The 25,010-nt window shown below is 36.7% G+C and overlaps 1 protein-coding gene across 2 annotated transcripts in view; it reads left to right on the top strand.

The window, feature by feature from the left end:
* The window catches only part of SNX24 (sorting nexin 24), an 89,595-nt gene that overhangs the window by 13,845 nt on the left and 50,740 nt on the right, over window positions 1-25,010 (top strand). Inside the window, exon 2 of one of the 2 annotated variants that reach the window (XM_066338984.1) lies at window positions 18,822-18,920. The exons of the other annotated variant lie outside the window; for it this stretch is intronic. Within the exon in view, the coding sequence (XP_066195081.1) occupies window positions 18,903-18,920 (18 nt within the window). The 5' untranslated portion in view covers window positions 18,822-18,902. The remainder of the gene's footprint in view (window positions 1-18,821; window positions 18,921-25,010) is intronic. 2 annotated transcript variants of the gene reach the window in all.

Here is a 25,010-nt window from a genome sequence, read left to right as displayed (position 1 = left end):
GCCATGTCAGAAGGCAAATACATATTGGGGTTTCAAAAGATGAATGTAACAAAAAGGTCAGTGATGCGGAGTGTATACTAAGTGTGGAGTACTGCGTCCAGTTTTAGGTACTGCATGTTGAGAAATATGAGTGAGAAGAATTGTAGACAGCAGAAGGCAATACAGGAGCACATACAACAAGTTACATTGCTTTCTGGACCTCTCATTAATGTGAAGAAGCTCTATAAATCAGGAGCTCTTTAGATTGAAAACAAAACAGTGGGTAGGAACCACATGACAATCCCCAGCAACAAAAAGTTGTTGAATAACAGAGGCAGTTGGTCTGTGTTCTGGTAGTGCTGTGGTCTATGCTGTGCAGTTATGTGTCCTGCCCACCAGAAGTGCTGGGCTAATTATGAAATGGTGCTGAATGCTAATGATACTACAGCACCAGAACACTCTTCAGGAGGAGTGTATGAAAGCTTTGTCTGTACAAGGCTTAGAAGTTTCTGTCAAGAGTAAGTAAGTTGTACAGTTGCTTTGCCTGGAGACAGCAGGAAGAACCAGGTAACTGCAAGAAACAGAGACAGAATAGATATCAGGCTCCTTTTCTTGAGTCCCGCCCCCTTGACACTTGTCTGTCATCCTTTGCATTATTTCAAAAATGTTGTTTTTATCTATCCCCCAAGCTTTTATCTCTTACAAATTCTATGGCTTTCTGAGACTTATTTCAAGAGTCCATACAGAGTAGTTCTTTCTCTTCTCCTGGGAAATACAGAGGCATCTCATAATGGGACAGTTGCTGAAATAATCATGAACTTCTCTAACTCTGTTTTTTTATGTAAGAGAAAAAACATAATTTGTTAATTTGCCCAGGTAAGCTTTTTTCAAAGTCTTCCTGGGAGGTAAAAATTCTAGTGGTTTTTTCCCCATTTTTTGCTAATATTATTCAGTAAAGAATTTATGTTTGGTATGTGTCCTGTTTAGTCCTTCAAAATTGGACTGCATGTGGTTGATTCCATAACTGTAAATGTACATAGCAGTGAAGGGAGGTGCAGAACATCAGGACTGACATCTCCCTTTATAAGCTTGTCAAGAAACTGCAGAAATTCAGTGCTGCTATTACTTCAGTCAGTATGCCTCTTCCTGTGTATAGTATTTGTCATGAAATGAAAGCTTTCTATGTGTTTAAATTGCTAGATGTGTGGCATTTTAAGAGATTACTAGATTGGTGGCTTAGCTGTGAAGAAGAAAGCAGCATAGGGACAGGAGGGTTAGGAGTTCCATCAAAGGTCTGAGTGTCTAATCCCAGTCCTGCTCACCTCAATCCTGTCACATCTGAAAAGCATGAAGATAGATTGTAGAAGTTAGAAAGCTTTCCAGGTTTACTAAATGACAGAAATAACAGAATTTGTGCCATTTACTCCTGAGTATTTTCTGGAGCTGACAAAAAATTTGTATTTTTAAAAGATTATTTCAGAGGGATTTGTAGGGCAGCGATTTTTTGCCAAATTATATACTTTTTCTGCACTTGCTGTAGGTATCACTTAGTCTTGCATTTGATTAATGAATTACATGAATATGTATTTAATTTTGTGGAAAGAGTTGCTGCTACTTTGTCAGTGTATGCTCAAACATCAGCATTATCTCAATTTCCTGATGTTTCTTTCATGTTCACTGGTAATGCAGACCTTGCCTCTGCCCTGTTGCAGGCAGCAGGATGTGATGACTCTCAGTAGCAAGTTCGTTTGCTTGTTCACATGTGCTTTCTGTTAGGCACTACTGTGATCCATTCCATGATGTGATCACATGCCTTGCCGGAAGTCAAAGACAGAGCGATGCCAAGGAATAGTGCTCTGCCACTTGCCATTAACAAAGGACATACACAGATAGTTCAGTTTCACTTAATTCCAGATGTAAGTAATCTTTTTATTGCACATGTTTAGATGTAGCTCTATACCCTTCACATCATGGAAGTCATCAAAAAATCTTCTGCAGTTTCAGCAAGAAACTTCTTAAAACAGAAGGCTTGGTGGAAAATATTGGATGCACAGCAGTATGGTGATGTGCCACTGTCCTGAACACTAAATAGAAACCTCTCATATTTCACTGCTGTCTTTCTCATTAGTCAGGGGGTTGATGCTAAGTAATTTAAATATCTCTAGTATGCAAGAGTCGTGGTCACTGACAAGGATCACAGTGATTTTTTTTTTTTTAATCCTAATAGCTCAAATAGGCTGTTTCTATACTGCACAAGGTAACAGGGTGAGATTATGCTGGCAGCATGATAAGGCAACACAAATCGACATTTACCTAGTCCCCAGTTGTAGACCTGTTTTTACCTCCTACATTATGCAAGTTTTTAATTTCTTGTTTGTAGAGAGTAAAACATTATTCCATTTACAAATTATGAGCAGACTTGCAGAAAAACATTGAGAACTAATTTATCATTCTCCAGAGAATGCAAATTTGTAGCCAGGTAAGCTATTTTATGGCTGGCATATATTGACTGTCAGCCTTTCAGAGGCCCCTGCACTGGATCCTGCAACCACCTGGGACCCAAGATTTAACTTTGATTACTGGCTAACCTCCTTCTGGGTGTTTTTAACCTGAGAACTCTGTGCTTGCATGGACTTCTCAGTTGCTAGTGGAGAGCAGATAAGACAAGGTACCATGAGAGCTTACTTGGGAAAGGAGCAGAGGAGGGAAATCCTCAAGCTAGCCAGACTTGGTTTTGTACCCATGCAATCAAACTACAGCTTTGCTCTGCTATACAGAGATGAGGGGTTTGAAACCAAAACAAATAAGAAGCTGTAGTTCGATCGCATAGCCTTCTGATATAGTAGTCTGTTTGGTACTGAAGCTGGCTTAGCAGTAGCCTTAGCATCTTACTACTTTCTACTACCACAGAGAGAGAGTCCAGGTTACCAATAGATTTAGGGCTCTCTTCTGGTATAGACAGCTTGGAAATGTAAAATGTATTCTTGCATATAATCATGAAATGGTTTGGATTGTAAAGATTGGATTTAAAAATCTGACTCTTTACCAGGGGCAGGGACACCTTTCACTAGATCACATTCCTGATTATAGATTCAGCCTCACCTTTGGCACCTACAGTGATGGCATATCCACAGTTTCTGTGGGAAACCTCTTCCAGTGTCTCACCACCCTCATCATTGAAAAAAAATTCTTTCTTGTTTCCAATCTAAATCTACACTCTTTAATTTGAGAGTTAATGTTGCCACTTGTCCTGTCACTATAAAGCTCGGTAAAAATTAGCCTGTCTCCATCTTCCCTGTAAGCCCTCATCATATATTAAAAGGCCATGAAAGAATCCCCTGGAGCCTTCTTGTCTTGGGCTCAACAACCACAACTCTTTTCCTTTACAGCTCTTCATAGCAGGGGTGTTTCAGCTATCTGGTTAATTCTGTGTCCCTTCTCTGGACTTGCTGCAAGAGATCCACATCTTTCATGTCAGTGAGGACCCAAGCACATCAGGTAGAATCTCACCAGAGCGGAGAGGGAGAATCTCCTCCTTCTCCCTGCTGACCATGCTGCTTTTGATGCTGCCTAGAATGCAATTTGCTTTCCGGGCTGTGAGCACGCATGGCTGGGTTGTGTGCAGCTTTTCATTTGCCAGTAAGTTTTTCATTCCCAAGTCTTTTTTTGCAAGGCTGTTCTCAGCCCGTTCATACTCCAGCCTGTGCTGGAATAATATATACTGAGGAATAACCAAACCTGTGTTTACTCTTGGCCGTGTTGAATTTCATGATGTTCACATGGGCTCACTTGTCATGCCTGTCAAGGTTCCTCTGGATGACATGCCTTTTCTTCAGTGAATGAACTGCAGCACCCAGCTTGGTGTTTGGTTCAGTTTTGTGTTTAGAGGGCACTTACAAGTGAGCAAGACCAACTGCAACAATGGTAGAACGTTTGCTCAGTGAATAATGCAAAGATCTTGAGGAATAAGTTTTTAATTACTACTTGAGGCAAGCCCAGTGGGATTGATTAAATTGTACATGGACAGAATTATTTCTTGAACACTGTGACAATGGAGTTCTTGACTTTTAACCTCAATGGTTTAGTTGTATTTCTTTTGCTGGAGTAATGCCTAAATTTATACTTTACAGAGGCTGGTGTAGCACTCAGTATTTCAGTGAAAACAATAGAAAAGTTCACTGCATAGTTTGAGCTGAGTTACAGGCTTCTTAAATGTTTAATAGCATGTCACTATTGGTTTCTCTTCTTTTTTCTTTTTATTCTCCTTTGTGTAACATTGTAAATATTTAAATATGGCTCCCAAAAATAAAATCTCTCTAAAATGCTGAGCTCCTGTTGAAGGCTCTGGGGATTTGATGTACTAAGTTAGAACCGGTTGAATGCGTTTTAAAAATAACTTGTGGATGTAATTTTTTGCTTCGACAGCTTGACTAGTGTTCAGAAGTAAGAGCCAGGGTGCAAATCAGCCTGCTGGTGGGCTACTGAAACAGCTAGAGGTCTAGTTTTTGCTTATGGACCTAGAGACTGACTTAGCTACTCCGGAGCAGCCTTTTCTGTAAGCTCCTAGTATGAGCACATATTGAGCAACATTGGACTGACTTGGTTTAGATGCAGTAGAAACTTGAAGTCATTAAAAGATATTGCTTTTTAACTAGCAGAAATTCTGAAGCAGAGAAATTGCTTAAGCTTTCTGAGCAAACATTTTCGTCAGAAGAGGGAATCAGTAATGTTTTGTCTTACTAGGTTGTTGGGATTACTCCTAGATGAAGTGAAGTCAGAAGCAAAAGTTTGTTTTGTTTGTTCCATCTCCTGCACTTTATGTTATAATCCTGTGTTTGTTACTTAAAAGTCCAGTGGTCAAAGGAATGGATTTAGAATTCACACTTAGCTTAATTTTGCTGTTTTCTAGTTCTTGATTCTATCTGGGTTCTGATCCAAGTGTGTATGTCTAATAGATATTTATAAATATAAGAGAATATTCAGCACTTCAAATAAACAGCATACCCTTCTTTTACTTTCCTGTTAATGTACTCATATTAGTGCTAAGATCTTGAATAGATTCTCCTTCAGCATTAAAATAATAAAATAATGTATTAGGTAATAAACTCTGTGTTATGGAGCTCTATTGATTATGTCACTTATGAGTTGGTCATTAAAGCCAACAGTATTTAGACAAATAATTAAATTATCTTGTGACTTGCTTTTTATGTAGAAAATAGAAGAAGCAAAATCTGAATCATGGGGGTTTGTTTTAATTCCTGTTCATGTTCAATTGTGAATGCACAGGAAGTATACATTTTCTCATTTAGAAACATCTAGTACACTAAAGTTCGTTTCTTCCGTGTGGTTTTTAATTTATTTTTTTTAAATAAAAATTCTTTGTAATAATATGTTTTTCAGCTATAGATACTGGTATATAGGTAGCGTTCTTTACAATCCATCTACTTGATAATTTTGGGTGCTTATAATAACAAGAACTTTAAAAGGCCGTAGGAAGCACTGGAGTATTTTTGCCTCTACTAAGTTACTACTAGTTACTACAGTAATTCTGTAGCTTGAATAAGATATGTGTGCCCAGCCTGAGGGTTGTCCATGTAAGTTAGCTCAGGCTCAGTCCCTGGAGTAATGGCTCTCGTTTGTATCTTTGCTGGGGTGCCTAACAGACCAGTAGGGGTCACTCTACACATGGAATTTATGCTGGTAATTTTAATTACTCTTTTTAATTGCATATGCTAGCACACTTAAAAAGCAGAAATCCTAGAGAAGAATTCTAGTCATTGTTTATACACTTACTGCTTTTTCTTTGAGCTATACAAAGCACGTTCAATAATTAACATAAACTAACTTTGGAGCATGACTATATCACAGGTTGGATAGTTAATGATACATTTTCAGAAGAGTCTTTTAGAGAGTCTTCACAGTTTGCTGAAAGAGAGTGTGCTGAAAAGAAAGTGATTCGTTTTGGGGTTACTGTATTTCCATGCCCCAACTCAACAGAAGAGTCTGGAAAGCTGGTGAGGCAGGTCAATGTGCCACATAAATGCTTCAACAATGTATTCTTCCATTTCTCTCAAAGCTAAAGTTTAAGGCCATTGTTAAAACTTTAGCAGAAGGATATCAAGCATGTGTACATCTGTTAAATGAAATAGATGGGTGAAGATATCCTCGTCCTCTAAGTCAAGCAGTTAATTGTGCAACCAGTTGATGGTCAATGCGGTCACTTCAAACCAATATATAAGATCCATCTGTTTCCATTTTTTTTGTAGTGGCAGTGTTGTGAAATATATCTTTCCCTCCTGTTCTCTTCTAAAATCTGTATCTTCGGATTTAAAATGTTTTCTGCATAAAATTAAAGGAAGCTGAAAGTATCTTAATGCTTGTGAAAGAACATAATCCTTTCTTAAATATGGCATTTGTCCAGTTTTAAATTAGGGACTGAGATTTGTACTTCGTAATACTTTCTTTACTAAGATTTCTTAATGAGGAATGCCTTGCACATTTTGATGGAACTAGCTATGCTATCTATATCTCTTATCCTTTCCATGACCTCCTCTTCCATACTTACTGCAGTAGTTTATGTACTTGTGTTTTTCTGTGCCACAGTTGTGTGCAGATCTTATTTCAAAGGAATTGGAAGCCATGGAGAATCATCAGTGTAAGTGGTCTGTGGAAAAAACTGAGCAAAAATCACTCCATGCTGGTGGCTTAGCTGAAATCCAGGACCTGAAAGTTCAGTTTCTGACTCAGGCAAGTCACAGTGGTCTGATAGTTTGCTTCAGGAAAGCGTGGATAACCAGGTGGAGTCAGGTGAAACAGAGATAGAGAGTAAGAGCATGTTTCTAATATTCATGATCTTTGCTTCAGAGGCTGTGCCTGTAAGGATAGAGAGATTAATTTCAGTAATACTGGAGCAGAAAAAGTAATTGCAAGGTACTAAGGACCTGCATTTCCTTGCTTTTCTGTGCCTGATGAGATTTGCTTAATTTGATTGATAAAGGTATCTGAAAACTTGTGCTGATCCCTTTTGCATTCATTGCACTTTGACAAGAAAACAAAAGATTGGCTCAACTATGTGTCTGTTTCCACTTTTTCAGTGAAGTGGTTGAAATTTTATTTATGTTGATAATTTTTTATTATAGTAAAGAGTATCATTTCTTCTTTTTGTTAACTGTTATCTCTTTACTTAGAATTGTGTAACAGGGAAGAAAGGGAAGGGTGAAGAAATAAGTGATAAGAAAATTATTGATCTTTTCCTTGTATACTTAGTTAATAAAACTGGTACTTTGGTTGTTTAAATAGTCCAAAAATTGGTATCTTACAACTAGGGAAATGTCTTTAAATGACTATGCTGCATTTTCAATTGGAATGGAATAATAGATTTTGTAACTCTGTAACATAAAAACTATTAGCATCTTTCCAGCAAACGTTACTTGAATTCACAAAATTAATTCAACTTTAGTGCAGTTTCTTAGTGATACTGCTTGTTTTTCCTTCTTGCAATATTTTTTCTCTGCATTTCCAGTGAAGTAATTATGGCTGAAATAAATTATAGCTTTTGTTTGTTCTCTCTGCCCCTAGGTGTATACTAGTTGTTCTGGTCATCTAAGCCTAACATATTTTAACACCTCTATGTGTAGCCCTTGTTTCTCCAAAACTGATCTTTGGAAGAAAAGCTTTCTCTCCTTTTCACAGAATCACAGAAAGTTTAGGATTGGAAGGGACCACTGGAGGTCACTTTGGCCAATCTCCCTGTTCAAAGAGGGTCTCATAGAGTACCTTATTCAGGATTGTGTTATGATGGCTTTTGAATATCCTGCAGTGAGGGAGACTCCAAAAACCTCTCTGGGAAATTTTTCCAATGCTCAGTCACTCTCACAGTGAAGTTTTTCCACATGTTCTGGTGGAATTTCCAGTGCATCAGTTTCTGCCTGTAGTCTCATTCTGTTGCTTGGCGCCATCAAGAAGAGCTGGTCCCGTCCTCTTGACACTCTCCCTTCAGATACTCATAGACATTTATGAGGTCCCTTCTTAGTTGTCTCTTCTCAAGGCTAAACAGTCACAGCTCTCTCAGCCTTCCCTGTAAGAGAGATTCTCCAGCCCCTTAAAGACCTTTGAAGCCCTCTGTTGGCCCTGCCCCAGGAATTTCATTTCTCTCTTGTGCTGAGGACTCCACAGAGAGTAGTGGGGATCAAGCACAATTCCTTTTGGCCCAGTGTACTATAACGTGGCTGCTTGTCTAACTCCAGATCCCCGCCAAAATTAATTCCAAATTAATTTCAAATACTTTATTATGTTTTATTATGTTTGTCACAACTTTAAAAGAGTGAACATGTGAGTATTTCCACCTCTTTGGCTGATGCATATAGCAAAATTCTATGGTGGCTTTACAGTATTGTTGCTAACATGACAGCCCAGAGATTATTAGCTTCAGTTCGGTAATGCCAATAGTTACCGCATCACATTACTTAACATGACCCACAGATGATTTATTCTAATGGTTAAAGATAAATGAGTAGTAAGAGTTGGGAGATTATAGGGTTTGGGGTTTTTTTTGTGTTTGGTTTTTGGTTTTTTTTCTTTAAGGAAGTATTTGATTACAGCAGATTATTGTATCAGTGGTTATTTGTATTAATTTTTGCACCTTTTCTTGAAAAAAGCTATATATTTGGAATCAGAATGAAATAAGTTTTGGAGAGTTCAGGGGTTTGATATGGATTAGGAATGTGACAAATATCAACACATTGAACAGTATTTTCACACAGCAACCTGGTGAATGAGATAGTAGAAGAAAAACCTGCCAAACCATTCCTTCATCCATAGGGAAAAGATGGACTCTCTTCAAAGTATAATCAAAAAATATTTTTTAAGGAATGTTGACAAAATCACCAGCTTTGTATGCTCAGACCAGATAAAGGGAACGGTTATAAGATCTGAGCATACCAAAATATTTGATATGACTTTATTGACTGAAACAGTATTTCTGTGGTTTCTTTTAAACATGTGATTTCTTTTTTGTCTGTGTACTGCTTTTCTGTAGGTACATTACAGATTTTGATTCTATATAGGCTTTTCTTAAATCACAGATATTAATTTACCTTTTTTAAACTCAATCTCATTTTCAAGTATGCTTGTATTTAACATGAAAAGCTTAAAACTTAACTTTGAAAAAAGTAAAAAAAATAGTACAACAAAAATTTTAAAAAGAAAAGGATTTTGAAGGCCCAAGCAGTAATATTACTGAGAATTGGTCAGTCAAGCCACCTAAAGACAGTAAAACAATGTTACATCATACAGTAATAAATGTCATACTGGTTTTGGAAATTACTCCTTGTACAGTGGACTTTTTACAGTAAAAAAAATTGGTAATTTTGTCAAGGAGCAGAGTAAGAAGACTGATCCTGAAGGAGGTATCAAAAAGCGACACTACTGAAGTTGTCATAGATGCTCAATGTGGATTCCTTTTGAGCGTTGTGCCTTCAGTGCAAAGGTGAATCCCTGCTTAAAAGATCCCACTTAAGTGATGTTTTCCAATGGAAATGTAATTCTATGGTTGATACAGGTTGTAGTGTTTCATGCTTTGGAATTCAAAATTACAGAGACAACTGTAAATTACTGCAAAATAGTAAATATTGTCGTGTTTGTGCCTACATGGATTTTTTTTCCTTAGGCTTTCAGGATTCCTTTTAGAAATGTTTGGTTCTTGGTGTATTGTGACTTTTTATAAGACAACAGTCTATGGCACTATAATCCATACTTATTCACTAACAAAAAAAGATGCCTCTAATGTGTAATGAATCCAAGTATTAGTTTTTTTTCTTTTGACTTTGACTTTAACTCCACTGAGTTAAAGTAAGAAAACAGAAAAGTCATTGCTTCAGCTAAGTGTGCCTGTCCAGGAAGAAGTGATGATACTGCTACAGGCATGCTTTGAGCAATGGCTTGGGCATTTACCCAGTTCATATATCCCTGTCATAAAGAGTCAGTTTCTCTTCTTTTGAAGTGATGTGGCTTTCTGTGAATTATTCACAGGGAAGAAAAGGTCTTCTGTGCCATCTAAAACAGAAATAAATGCCTATGATACATGTTTTTGTGTAACAAAATCATGGAATATTAAAATGGTGCCCTAAATATGAGCAAACTGTTTGTATTATTGTGTGCTACAGTTAGGATATGCCATAGAAAAATAAAAGCCAAATCTAAAAGAAATTAAGTAATAACGTTGTCAGATGTAAAGTTTTTTAATGTTATCTAAAGACTGAAAGAGTGAAGTGTGTTCATCATAATTCACTTTCAAATTCTGCACATACTTTATACATCCCTATGTCAGCAGCCTATTGTATAGTCTCTGTTTCCATTTCTCATAGCCCTTGTTCTAATAGGCTGGAAATGTATGGCTTCATATTTTTTTCTGAGAGAACTGACTCCAAGTTATTAGCACAGTTTGGGAATTTTTAATACTGAACAGTGTTCCCTTAATTTTCAGGGTGACTTCATTGAATGAAGGTAGATGTTTCTTGTGCTTTGGACAGATACTTCCCAGTTCAAATAAAACAAATAGTTTTAGATTCAGGGTGAAGTTAAAAGTAGGTTCACTTACAGATTTTTTGTTTTTCATAATTGGTTAGGAATTGCTGCTGCCATCAGCATCAGTGTCAAGGCTTTCAGCCCAGATATTTATGTGTCAGGCAACTGAGATGAAGAGAATTTCCTGTTTTCTGTATAAGCACGAAGTACAAAGACCAGACTTGGAAGGAACAAAATGTAATTTGTCTTCAACTTCTTGTCTAAAGATACTCATGTATTCTTCTTGATAGTTCTGAATTATCAAGAATGAATATAAGCTTATGCAGTAGACGATTTTGCAGAAGAATATAGAACACTTCTTTGTTTTCTTTGTTTAAAAAAACCCTCAGGGCTAAAATAAGTTTCATAAATATACCTAAAATAGCGTCCTGTCTATCCTTTTCCATTGTCTGTGGTACTTCCTCTTTCTTTCCCTCTCACTTGAAGAAGATTAGGGACAGTTTTCTTTTTAGACATTCGGCATCATATGCATTGAATGTATGACTGTTTCTTTATCTTCCATTTCTCCCTTAGATCTGTACATGTTAAATATGCATGGTTTTGTGTATGTGCAAACAAATGCTGACAACTAACCATAGCATCTGAGATGACACAGTTTCTTTTAGATGCAGACTCAGCTAGCTGTGAAAAATGTTTAAGATGTATTTGAAAGCTGTTTGTTATGCGTGAGTTCTTGGTTTCATTTTCGGTGATCATTGTAAATATTGGCTCCTGGGCTGAAATTTTCCATCACAGATGGTTAATACTCATTGAAATTCTTAAGTGAGATAATTCATATCCTTCTGAGAAGAAAAAAAAAAAAAAAAAAATACTCACAAGAAAACTCCCAAGAAAATGAAGACAAAACAAACAAACAAACAAACTCTCCAACAAAATTAAGAAATTGTTTTGCCAGAATTAATAAAATAAATTAATAAAATAAATTTTATCATGTAACAGTTCTCTTGTCTTATTTTTCCCCTCTTTGGAGTGGGAATTAGAAATTTTTGTTAGAGTGGAAAGATTAATTATCCACTGTAACTGTACCTTGATTCTATCTTAGCCAAATGAACTCTGAAAATCTCAGTTTACCCCAGGTTTTTTGAGTCTGAAAGCAAAATTCTTCTAGATTTTTTGAAGAAAGTGCATTACAAGAACACCAAGAAAAGAACAAGACATTTCTAATTGTTATTGTTTTTGTCTGAAAGAAGTTTTGGTGATAACAAGTGGACTGAAAATTAGCAAGACTGCTGTCACATTTTTCCTTTGTTGTTAATGATTAGTACATATTGTTTCTACTGTGAAATAGCAGAAGATGTATTCTGCTTGTTTAAGACATTATTCACATATATTTATCTGTTATTTTTGAAGCTTATATTTCTCTAGTTGTGTGAGATTTGGATTTAGTCAACCTCTAGTTTCATGCTGTTTGCCTAAATCAAGGTCTAGGAAATGCCTTCTCTTATAACTGAGTCTTTTATCTCTTTCCCCTTGAAATGGAAGAAAATTTCTGTGCCTGAGGTGGTGGATAATTGTTTTGAATCAGAAGACTGTATTAATTTATAAGCAGTTAGCCTGAATGCAAGTCTTAACTCAGAATAGTTGAGCATTGCTTACCTACTGTAAAGAGCAACTTTTGTCCATCAGCTTCTTTTCTCTTTCTGGATTTTTTTCTTGGAAACAAAAACCTACTCTTGCTGCCTTCTGTAAGATATGAAGTGGAAAGAAAGTTCTTCTGATGTCTGTGCTGTACTGCTAGAAGTTTCATGATTTCAAGCCCTTCAGGTATTACTTGTAACATACCAGCTTTTTTTGAGTAACTGCAGTTTACTTAGTGCTAATATTGTCCTGAGTTTTCCAGTTAGACTGCTAATGCAAACACAGATTCTGTAAGAAATGGTTGTATAGTGTAATAATACACTGACAGGTTACTCTTTGGAAAATTAGTTTTCCGTTCAAGATAACAAAAGAAGAAAGTAATGAAAATAAGAAAATTAATATTTTAGCTGCAGGACGATATGGAGAGCCTCTGCTTATGAATGCCTCAGCATTTAAATCAATACAGTTTGAAAGACTCTCATACAAGTTGATATAATAACTTCTGAAATACTAATGATGAGTTATCACTTCCACTGGGAAACTGTACCAGTCCCAAGCATAAATGTGGTCATTTAAAATGTCTTTACTAAGCAGCACAGTATTCTGCAGAACGAAATCTCAAGTAGATCTGGCTCCCTAAATGGTAATTCCATCTTTTTTTAAAAGGTCAGCTCAATTAGATTTTGGCAAGATTGAGTCTTCAGTGTCTCTTATTACATTCATCAGGACACATTGGCTGGTAGTTTGCAAGTGTTCATGAGCAAAACAGGTTAGTAATATATTGGGACCAGGACAAATAGATTGTCCCCATCACCGCATAGACAAAACACTCATGAGAACTGTGCAATTCTTTAAACACTAGTGGCATGATATAATGAAGTTGTATTCCATTAAGCACTTGTATACAAGGGAGCAAAATGTCATCACCTGAGTGTGGCTGCATTTCTGTGATACAACCTCATCTGTTCCATCAACCAGTTTTGCTCTGATCAATAAGCAGTTTTCTGTGGCCTTTCACTACTGTCAGATGTCATTGAATGATGTAAATACACATCAGAAACTAGAAACTTGACAGCTCACCTAGACTAAAGAGAGAAATGTGGTAGGGGGTGTACTGCTGGGATAGACAGAAATGACAGCTGATGTCTGCTGTGTATAAATGATTTGATATTGCTACAGACAAGATTTTTCATTTTCCATAAGCATGCAACAAAATGATTCTGACTTGTACAAGTCAAATCATTCAAAAAGACCAAAGAAATTTAAAAAGATTTTTATATTGCAGGACAGCACTGAACAGACTAGCCCACTTACAAATTACCTTTATTTTTATTCTTGCCCTTTGGTACTAAACCTTGGGTCCTACTTGATGCTAAAATGAAGGAAGAATAAGTAAATATTAGAAATATTCTCCTAGGCAGCAAAGAATAAGTAAAATATCTATTCATGCTAGCATACTCTTTCAAAGCATTAGAGAACTCACTTCAATATTTCATTAAAGAATTAAAAACCTGGAGGTATTTTGGTTGCTTGTGTTGTTTTTCAGTTATGAAGAAGCTTAAAAATACTTTCAAAAATGGTGGTAGAGGACTAACTGTGAAAACAGTTATATTCCTTAGTGGGGAATTGTAGCTGAAATGTACAGGGTTTTTTCTAGTTTGAAGTCTTTTTGATACACTTAAAGATTCCAATGAAGATCAACTGCCAGGAGTTATGATGAAGAGGAAACAGTTTAGCACTATTCAGTGTTTCATTTATAGTTGCTGTATTATGGGTCTTGTACTGTGGAACATACTTGCTCCTATTTTACCATAAGAATTTACAATATGAGTTCCAGAACACAGCTTTCTGTGCAGAGAGGAAGTTTCTGTAATAGGTGGTTGGAGGTAGATAAACATGTAAGCTTTTTGAACAGGTGCATGGTATTTGGCCTTTCATCTTGAGGGTTGGTTTAATCCTTCCTATGCAGTATATATATATATTCTGCCATATATACGTCTTTACTATATTTGCTGCTATGTAAGGAGCAAAATATGGAAGTCATGATTTTAAAGAGAAATTAAGTATGTTAGTAAAATAAAATCTGTTTGTAAAAAAATCTTTGAGTTTTGTAGCTTAAAGTAATACCTGCTGATGTGTTAACAAAGTGATCTGAACTCTGGCCTACTTGTAACAGCAATGTCACTGATACCAGCTTGCACTCTACCTTACTCTCCTGGCCACTGGCAAAACTGCTAAGAAAGCGGGGGTATTATCTCTGTGTGATGGTGTGTGCATGTGCATAAAAGAATGTAATGGAGTTCACAGTCTGCACCTCCGCTCCACTCCAGTGAGACCCCACCTACAGTGCTGCATCCAGCTCTGGGATCCCCAGCACGGGAAGGACACCAATGTGGTGGAGTAAATCCAGGGTAATGACACAAATATGATCAGAGGGATAGAGCACCACTTCTATGAGGAAAGGCTGAGAGAATCAGAGATTGTTTAGCCTAGAGAAGAAAAGATTCTGGAGTGACCTTCTAGTGACATTTCAGTACCTAAGGGGAGCCTACAAGAAAGCTGAAGTGGGTATTCTAACAAGGGTTTGTAGTGATAAAACAAAGGGACAATGGAATTAAACTGAAAAAGAGCAGATTTAAATTAGACATAAGAAAACAAATTTATGTTGTGAATGTAGTAAGGTCCTGGAACAAGTTGTCCAGAAAAGCTATGAATGCCCTGTCCCTGGAAGTGTTCAAGGCCGGGTTGAATGGAGCCCTGAGCAACCTGGGGTAGTGAAAGGTGTCCCTGCCTATGGCAGAGGAGTTAAAACTACATGATCTTTATGCTGCATTCCAATACAAACCTTTTTGTGATTCTTTAATACCATTTGCTGCCTTAATAGTGTTGTCATGCTTTGGTGTTCTTATCCACTACACTGAACTATAATTTGTATGAAGGAAAGCCCGTACTTCTGCTGTGTCAGGTTTTGGGCATGTGCCACAAGGTCAGTGCTTAGGTACTGGGGAAAGAGTCACTGGCCATACTGTTCCTGTATACCAGGATGTCTCAGCTAAGAAGCCTGGATTCAGAGCAGGTGTCATGATTCCCCTTGACTTCAAGAGTTCTTAGTTTGGGCACTCAGGTTTCCATCACCTCTTTCTCTAAGGGATTTTCTGCACGGCTTTCAGACAGTAGTTGTTCTCATTTGGAATGCTTAAAACAGGTTTCTTGAGACTGGCATGAAACTTGCTTAAGAATAGCCAAGCATAACCACTCTAAATGACCTTCATTCCCTGTTTTCTCAGACATCTGATCATACCTCTACCTTGTCTTTGTCAGCTATTTAGTGCTTTGTGTTGTATACAGGGAATGACCAGGTGCTCATCTGCCATTATAAATTTTTAAGGAGCACAATGAAATACAAAATATGTGATGCATATCTTCAATTTTTACTCTGCTAGGATATTTCATGCCAGTGTGTTGTGGTTTGAAAACAAACCAAGTGAGAGGCTCTAAGTCAGAGATACAATTTAATGAGAAGAAAAGGAAAAAAATAAAAGAAAATAAATGCAACAATACAAAAAGGAAAAAAAAAAAAACAACCACCCACAGACAGAGTCAGAATACAACCTGAGCAGAGTGATGGAAGCAGTCCAGGTGAGGTGGTCTTCCTGAAGCAGTGATCTCATGGAAAGGTCTGGTAGCTCCAATCCTCTGGGAATCCAGTGGGTGAGGGCTGCTTCTACTGTCCCAAATCCCAGCTTATATCCAGGTGAGAATGCTTGGCTCCTCCCCCTGGGCAGAGCATCTCACAATGGGATGATGAGTCATACAGTGGGTCCTTGATGGCCCATTAAAGAGAGATAGCTCCTGGAGGGAGTTATCTGTGAGTCATGGGCAAGGCATTGATGGGCCATTAGCTGAAGATGGTGATAGAATACATCCTAAACTGCAACCCAGGACACAGTGAATTTACTGTGTATTATGAACTATTGTAGTGTAAGAGAGGCTGCTGGACAGCTCTGTGTAGGCTGATGTTTATTTTAAATAGGAAAATTATTTTGAGTTAATTTCTAAGTTACCTCATGAAGTCACTCAGAACCAGTATTGTGGTCTTGCAAATAAAAAATGTTGCTGCTTTTTTCTGATACAAAACCAACCAAACAATATTATTGTACATACAATAATGGTAACAAAAAGAATGATATCATGGTATAACTGTTGGGCAGGACTTTGATAACTGAATTCACTGTGACCAGGATATTATCCACTTTTTTGAGGGGTAGAAAGAGAGGTGATTGACTTTTGGGGTGGAGGAAGTCATTACACAGCAGGAAGATATTCTATATGCAGTCTTTTATGTCTGGACTCAAATCTTGGTAATTATTCAAATTCTCTGGAACCTAGCAAGAGGGTTCTGCTTCATTTTAGAACCTGCCTGTGCTTTTGGTTACTTTATAGGTTTAGACCATTCTAATGTTATTGTCTTTTTTTTTTTTTTTTTTTTTTTTTTTTTTTTATGTAGTTCCTTATACTGGCAAATGAGATTAGATATCTCATAGCCTGGTACAACATCTCCAAATACTGTAACCTCAGGAACACATTGAAAATCTCCCCAAAAATAGAGCGTAAAACGTCACTTTCCATTGTTTGCTGATCCATTCTGGATCTGATACTTGCAAGATTCTTCTCAGAGCTATTTCTGCTGAAGTTTTAAAATACACCTGTGATTATAATGCATGTCCGAGTGGTAAAAAGATAAAAACTCATGTATTGTAACAGATGGTTGTGTGGTTGCCCCAAACATGTAGCAATTTTCCATACTGTTCTTTTTCTCTGTGTAGTATTGTACATAATAAAGAGAGCACGTAACCTGGTTTGTTTTGGTTTGGCTTTTTTTTTTTTTTTTTTTTTTAATTTACAGATTCTGCACTGTTTCTGTCACTTCAACTTCTTGTTCCTTATTAAGACTTCAGAGATACAAACCAGTAGCTCAGTAATTGCTTTCTTGAATCTGCCTTTAATAATTACATTTAGTAAGGCTGTATTGAAAATTAGAAAGGCAGAGACTAATGGAAAACTAGATTTTTCACTGAATTAGAAAGCAAGACAATCCATATATTGACAACATTTCAAGTTGAAACAGATCAGGAAAACTGTTTTGGACTGTCTGTGCAAAGAGGCAAACACAGGCCTGATGTGCAGTGGCATCTGCATTTTATACAGGCAGAGAAACTGTAAGAGATTTCATGTAAATAGGTGTCTTTAGAGGGGACAGTAGAAATCTGATTTGGAAGCAAGTCACCTGAAGTTTTTTTACTTGGAGAACCTTTTTCTTTGCATTAACATAAGTCTAGAAAGTGCTAACTTTTCACTGATTAAAATACCTTAAAGGTAAGGTGGAAAAAAGAGAAAACATGTTTTAATTTCTTGTTTTAGATCTGTGGAAGAATATTTGTTGAGGATGGTATCACAGTGCTGTGAGTCCACTTATATGAAGGGGGTAGAGGAGAGGAGGTATTGTGTCATTGTTTAGTTGGTAGTGGGACTTTTCGCTAGAAGTTTAAGGCATTTGAATTCCCATTTTAAGAAAAAGGGAAAATGTGATAACTGTTTTCAGGCTTGTGTCCCTGATATGTTAGTATTTTAAATGCCTCTTATTACAAGCAGGCAGGGGATTGCCAGATCGATTGATATATGTATTAAGCACAATGTGTTCATTAATTACTAGATGTTTTGTGTTACCTCAAAATTAAAAAAAAAATCCTGAAACCTAAACAACTTCAAAATGTATATAGATCTGGCAGTGTAAACAGGTAATTTCATGGTTGTGTACTGTTAGTTGGATGTAAAAGCTTGTGCTTGCAAAAATTGTTTATCCTGGGTTGTTTTATTCACTGTCTTGTCTCTCACATGCTTTCCTTTTTCATCTAGTAACTGAGCTGGTTTTTATTGATAAAGATCATTTGGGTATCTTTGAGTCTTTTGTAACATTTTGAGATTAGTCTTTGCTTCAGTTATATGCTAAACAGATACTGGGCCTAAAAAAAAGTTGACATCTTCAGCATTTTCAGAGACCCTTTTTTTTAACCAAAACTACAATTCCTCTTACATGCTGCACATTTAATAATAGTTTGCTTTGACAGGGTTAATGCTTTCTTCTGCTGCATTTTAGAATGCATACACAGAGTTGGGCACATCTTGCATGGTTTGGGTTGGTGTAGATTAGTGGAGCATAGATCTTGTGATTTTTATTACAGTGTGGATCATTTTTGATAAACATGGAAAAGAAGTTTTGATTATGTAAATTTATACAGTTCATTGGATGTTAAATTCATTTTATTGCAAAATGTTGCTGAACTTCCGATTTTTAGTATGTCTCATTGAATATAAGTTGATGGTTTGCAGGTTCCTGAACGTAGAAAGAGCTTCTCCAGCTAGAAGCTTCACCTCAAATTCTAAATAGTAACTTTTGTTATGTGATACAGCTATATTAATCAGTGTGTCATTTTAAGTTAATTAATAGTAACTGTTGGTAATCCAATAGACTTGTTCATTAATCCAGCAACTTTTATGACATATGGAAAGCTCCAGTTATTGTTAGCGTTACAGGCAGTGTACTGTACTGTGCAGTAATAACAGCAATGAAGCCACTGTTAGATCCCCAGCAATCTGACACATTTCACTTCTGTTTGTAGAACCCATAAAAGCTGATATTTTCCTTGTTTGGAATGGAAGTAGTAAATGTATAAGAAAGCACTTCAGAAGTCACAGAGGAAATGGAAAGAACCAGAAAGGTGAGGCCTACTTGGGATTCCTTCCTGGGTCACTGGAATTTCTGTAAGAGCAAATCAGCATTCTTTGTAATTTGGGAGGAGTTTTTCAGTTGCAAATAAATTGCTGGTTTTATAGTAACTTTTGGACCTAAGGGGTGTTTTTGGTGTACCTAGTGGGAAAGGTGAAAGACTCTTTTAAAAAGAGCAATAGCAAGAAGCTATGGGAATATCTATCACTTTCCATCCCATTGACCTTCTTCAAAGTATTGCAACAGGATCTTCAGAGAAACTTTGCAAACCTGAAGAGCAACTTGCTGTTTGCTAACAAAAAGCCAAAAAACTTGTAAAATTTGTGACAGTTGTGAATGTATAACTGGGTCTTCTAAGTGTCTTCCAAAAAATGAACGTAGAAAAAGAAGCAATGTTTTTCATCTTTTTACTTTTCCTCCTGCCTTGGAATGAGCTTTCATAGGATCATAGGGTCATTTGGGTTGGCAGGGGCCCATGGATGTCCAGGCACACCCCCCACCACCACCCCTGCTCCACACAAGGCAGATATAGATCAGATTCCACAGGGTCATGTCCTATCATGTTTTGACTTTCTCCACTACTTCTCTGGGTCCCAGCTCCAGTGTTTATTTAATATATGCTTTCCAATGAAACTATTAAATAAGCTAGATTTGGCACTAGGTCTGGTCTTATTTTTCCAGAAAAATTGAGTGGTCTTTGCATGCAGTAAGTTTTCATTGGTTCTTTAAAAAGAATGAGTAGAAAATTTGATAAAAAATGTTTTCAGTGGAAAGAAAGATGTGAGAATAGAATTATAACAGAATATCCTAATATAATAAAAAGATACAGGTTTAGGTCTTGGAATTTTAACTTCAGGCCTCTGAACTGTGCCCAGTGTAGACAAACTACATAGGTTTTTCTAAGCAAAAACATGAAATAAGTTGTTCAGCATTGCAGAAGCACTTGGGTTTTAGATCTAAAGCTTCTATAGTAACCATGATGTTACTATTTGCCATACTTTTGTTTGTGTGGTTTTCCTGCCTTGTTGTGGGTTTTTTTGGGTTTGTTTGTTTTGGTGGGTTTGGGTTTTTTTGTTGTTGTTGGTTTTGGGTTTTTGTTGTTGTTGTTGTTTGTTTTTTGGGGTTTTTTTTTAATTTTTGTTTGGTTGTTGGGTTTTTTATTTTTTACATGTAAAGAGTCCATAAGGATGCTGTCCTTTGCTCATTTGTTCCTACCATAGTCAGTCGTGCGTGCTGAGCTAAGTGGACACTCAGTGAGGAAAAGGCATGTGTGACTGACTGCTGCAAGTAGGTATGTGCAGCAGTGTGGGTTGCATTGTGTGGAAAGCTTAAATGGCACTGTGAGCATTTAAATTCACAACCCTTGTTTCTTTACAGTTTACCTTTTTGCTTCTTTTACGCCTGAGCAGGTAACTGGGAATTAAGGGAAGGGAATATATCATTCCAGACATATATCATATCCCAGACAATAGACCAGTCAATGTGGACCTTTGAGGTCCCTAATAAGGACCTCCTGACAAAGAGATGCTTGAGTTTTCATCATCCAGCTGCTCCACCAGCTGTGGAGGGAAGAAGAGGGATACCATATGTTGCCAGTGGGTTTTCAGAGCAAGCAGATGCAGTGACATACACTTCTGATTCATACACAGTGTAACTGTGCATTCTCTTTAAGAATGCAGGAGTGGGAGTATTTCAGACTACAAGCCCCTTCTCCTGCTCTTCCTTGGCCGCCTTCTTTTGACAATAATGCAGTATGGTCTTGTCAGGTGTTGTTTCCCTGTGCCATAGAATAGATTCCTGTTCAGCATCTCTTACACAAAGCTTTAAAATGTCCTCCAATCATTTTTCTGCTTCTGAATAGAAAAGTGTTATATATGCCTGAAATTTATCCTAACTTAATGGAAAAACCGTGAACTTTCAATCAGATCAGACACGCTGTGAAAACAACAGAGCACCAGCAGTGCTTATCCTATTGGAAAAACTACATTAAGAACATACTAAGTGAAAGGTTTTTTAGTAGTTAGGCAGTTTTCCTGAAGTTCATGACTTGGCCGAATTTGCCACCCAGATGTCTTCCTGGTCTTCTTGTTCACATCTTGGAGAAATTTGAGTGAAGCGTTGGGGTTTTGCTTTGGACTAGGTTTTGGGGGTTTTGATTGGGTTTTTTGGCATGGATAATGTAAAATATATTTTTCTTTAAATATGTGTTTGGACTGTCTCAGCTGGAACTTTCTGAAAATATTTTCTGTCTGAATCACATACCTGATACAGAAAATCTAAGCCCAAAAATTAAAGGTTGGCAAAACTATAAGTAACTGAGTACAGTCTTGTAATGGAAAATATTAGATTATTCTAATTGCTCCTGACTCTGCCATTGAATTCTATAATGCATTTTATTAAATTACTTCCATCTCATGTCCTCTTCAAATGTTATTGAGATTGTAGAAAGAAAAATAACAGCAATGTGTCTGAGCTGCAACATGAAACAGGAGGGTGAGGAATTAGTTGATGAATGTCCCTCTTCATTACCCCTTTAGAATTCTTACCCATGAAAAAGTGGGTAAAAAAAAGGTAAGTAGGGCCAGAGGCTGAACGGAAAGATGAGTATTTTCTTGCTGAAACGGAGGTAATTTCTCAGTCCCATGTAGGACAGGGTAGGTTGCATATTTTTTTTTCCCTATGAATAGAAAAGTTACACTTTCCCTCTGAATATGTAGAAGAATCATCTTTTGCTGCAAATGAGAACTTAAAGTAAACTAGGCATTTGCATGCCTTCTGCAGGTGTGTACTGCAGTTTCATAATAATTGAGTCTTTGTAATGGAAAAAATACTAGAAAAAGTTATTTATGGCAGCATTTTGTGTGAATAAAAATGGCAGAAATTGTTCTATTCAGTACAAAAGATAAAAACCAGGAAGATGGCAAGATTCAGAGACTTGGATAGACAAATAATGTTTTTGCTAAGTACCTAATAAAGCAAGAAGAAAATTTGAAGCTTCAGAATGAAGGAAGGAGTGATACCTGTGACAGTATCATGTTGTACCTGTAAGACTTCTTAGTGGCATCTGTAATATTTTCTTGGTAGTATTTTTGTCCAACTGATTTTAGGCTTGTAAGTTTTTATGTATTTAAATAGGGAACTTGGTTGATATCTGCTGGTGATGAGCATCAAGTTTTCTAGTAAAATAAATGAAGATTTCTTTCACACCCAAGAACTTGGGACATGAAATGTGACTCATATTTCAGCTTAAACGAGTGTATGGAAAGTGCTAGGAAGATACTAGCTTTTGTTACTAAAGTGTTCAAGTCAAGCTAGTTCTTCGGTAAGTCTGTGTTTGGCTTTGTCTTCTAATTTTCTCTTCACTGAGAAAAAGGCAGTTATGGATTTTTAGACGTGTGAATAGTAGTGTTTGGTGCTTTGAGTTTACTGCCATATTATATTATTAGTTCAAGCAACAGACAGACATTCAAAACAGCACAATTTTCAGTCATCCACATCCTATTGCTTTGTTTGCAGTATGCATGCTTTTATTTACACATTTCATGCATCAGACTCAATTTATAACTTACTTTAAGTCTCTCAGAAATGTGCTGGATACATACAACCTTATTTGGCTGAATACTTGTGCAGCCATGTAATTAGCTGATATTTACCTCACCATCTTCCAAGTGATTGAGAGACCAGTTGCAAAATAACATAATATTCACTGAATCAATTTTCGTGTCCTTGGAATGATAAATACATGACTATGTGTTCTTGGATAGAACCAGTTCTTGGATAGGTTATTTAATCTTATATCACAAAATTATCAATAGGGTACCTTTTTTTTATATTATGCTCAATATTGGTTTGTATTAGTATTTCTACTGTCTTTGAAGCTATAGAATCTGTTGACTTGATTGTACTGGAAGTAGTTCCCATAAATGGTTTAAATGTTGCCTTTTCTCAGACATGGCTGTTTGAGTCAAAATCTGTGCTGCCTTAGGTCTTCCACTACCGTCAGTATAGTTCTCTGCTTGAAGTGTCTTTGATTTACATACTTGCTGTGTTTTCTATTGTAAGTAAAGGAAGTTAGGAAATATTTGTTTCTCTTCCCTGTGTTATTTTTTAATCTTCAAGTAAAATCCAAACCCTGCTCTGAACTTCATGTTAATTTGCTCCCTTTTGTGCAATCCCTGCACCTTGCTGACTACAGACATACCTGGGACAGACCCAGGCCAGCCTTGTCGCTGAGCTTTGTCCAAACTTTATGACAAGTTCTGCAGTGTGTGCTGCCCATGCTGCTGCTACTGTTAATGCTATCACCAGTTTCTGAGCCTGTTTAAATCTGGCTCAGGAATATTTGCATTCGCTGTGTCCAAAAAGCCAACTATATAAATACTCTGTTGGTCAAATTATGTAGATTCAGAAGCTCAAAATTTTAAATCTCAATTTGGGTGCAATATTTTATTACTTTTGAGCACTGTTTGTGGTAGGTGCTGTTACATTTTCTTCCATAGTTGTACAGTTTGTCACTTCCATTCTCTCTACCTTTCTTGCACATGAAGAAGTATTTGATTTTCTGCAGCTGGATACATCAATAACCACATCATGGTAACCCGTTTGAGGTCTTGTCTCAGTCACATCAGGCTTAGTCCAGTAACGCAACAGTCTTATATTTGTTTGAGCTTATTTCTTTGTTCCACATTGAATTACCGTTCCAAAGAGATTAACCTGGCAAGGGAAAACCTTTGGTGAGCAGGGTAAGAGTAACACAGGTAGCAGGCAATCACAGAGGTAATGAGGTTTAAATTTTGGAAGTCAGGCCAATGCCAGTTTAGAGGAAGTTTTGAAGATTTAACTTAGTGAAAGGAAGTGCCTGAAGGTGTTTCATAGATCCTGACCGCTCATCTTCTTATTAACAGAATAACATTTGAATCCTCATTTTGGGGCTGAATTTAAGTATTTAAGTGTAATATATGAAGCATATTTTCTAAGTTGTGCAGACGTTTAGGAAAACAACCTCTTTTGACTACTGCTCTTAAAAATTTATTTGGATGAACTACTTATGTGGTAAAGATGAGCAGAGACTTCTCAGATGGATTACTGCAGTGACTCTGATAAGAAATGATGCAAAGTGAATATGCATTATTTTTTCCCCCTGGTATTTAATCACCATGATGAATGAGGAGCTGACTTTAATAGCTTGTGTATATGGCATCTTGACTAAATCCTGTTTTGTTTCATATTAATATGTATTTTGTTAGTCACCAGCAGAGAAAAGGACTACATTCATGTACTATGGTAGACATATCATGGAAAATTAGACAGTAGAAAGTCAGTTCCTTTGAAATGCTTATTACCCTGCTGCTCGTATATCTTTTTATGTGTTCTTTGGCACTATTTAGATTTCTGTTTATAAACAAAGTATCTGTGCTTTGGAGGCATTAGGTCACCTAGGTGTTCTCCAGGCAGCAAATTCAAGTGCAAACAGAGTAACACAGACTCAATGTTTCTTTCTAGAAGCTTAGTGTTGTGTCTAACATCCCACAAAAAGGAGCTTCTTGCTGCTAGTTGGCTGTAATGTGAGGGCGCTTTCATTGTGGTTAGGAATTGCATCCTGCCTTGGGAAGTGAGAGGATCCATTACAGACTCTCCTGAGAAAATAGCAAAGGGTTTTGTGAAAAAATAGGAGATTCCTGATATTTTATCCAACTTTGACTTAATCTGTTACTTGTAAATACACTTCTGGCATCAATTAATTTTTGCAGTATTCAAATATTTTATCCCAATTCACTGTTTTTATTGGAAAAGTAATATTTTCCATAAAAAGGCTCATAGTTTTTTCTATTAATAGAACATTTATGATAAGAAGCATTGAGATGATCCAGATGAGCAAATAGAGCAGATTAGGCTAATTTTATTTTTTGTCTATATAATTATAGGCTTTAGCATGGATTGTAAACTTTTTCCTTTTTCAGAAAACAATCAATACATTTTCCCTTAAGTTTGACTGTAAGGAAGTTAGCCAAATAGGTAACCACAGTGACAGTGAGATTTTGAAGGGGTGTCTGTCATCTCTGTAACAGTTGTCTTCTACAGG

The sequence above is a fragment of the Sylvia atricapilla genome, chromosome Z (assembly GCF_009819655.1).
Source record: "Sylvia atricapilla isolate bSylAtr1 chromosome Z, bSylAtr1.pri, whole genome shotgun sequence".
Lineage (NCBI taxonomy): Eukaryota > Metazoa > Chordata > Aves > Passeriformes > Sylviidae > Sylvia > Sylvia atricapilla.
Note: the sequence above shows the minus strand (reverse complement) of the source record. Positions and strands in the feature narration are given on the sequence as shown.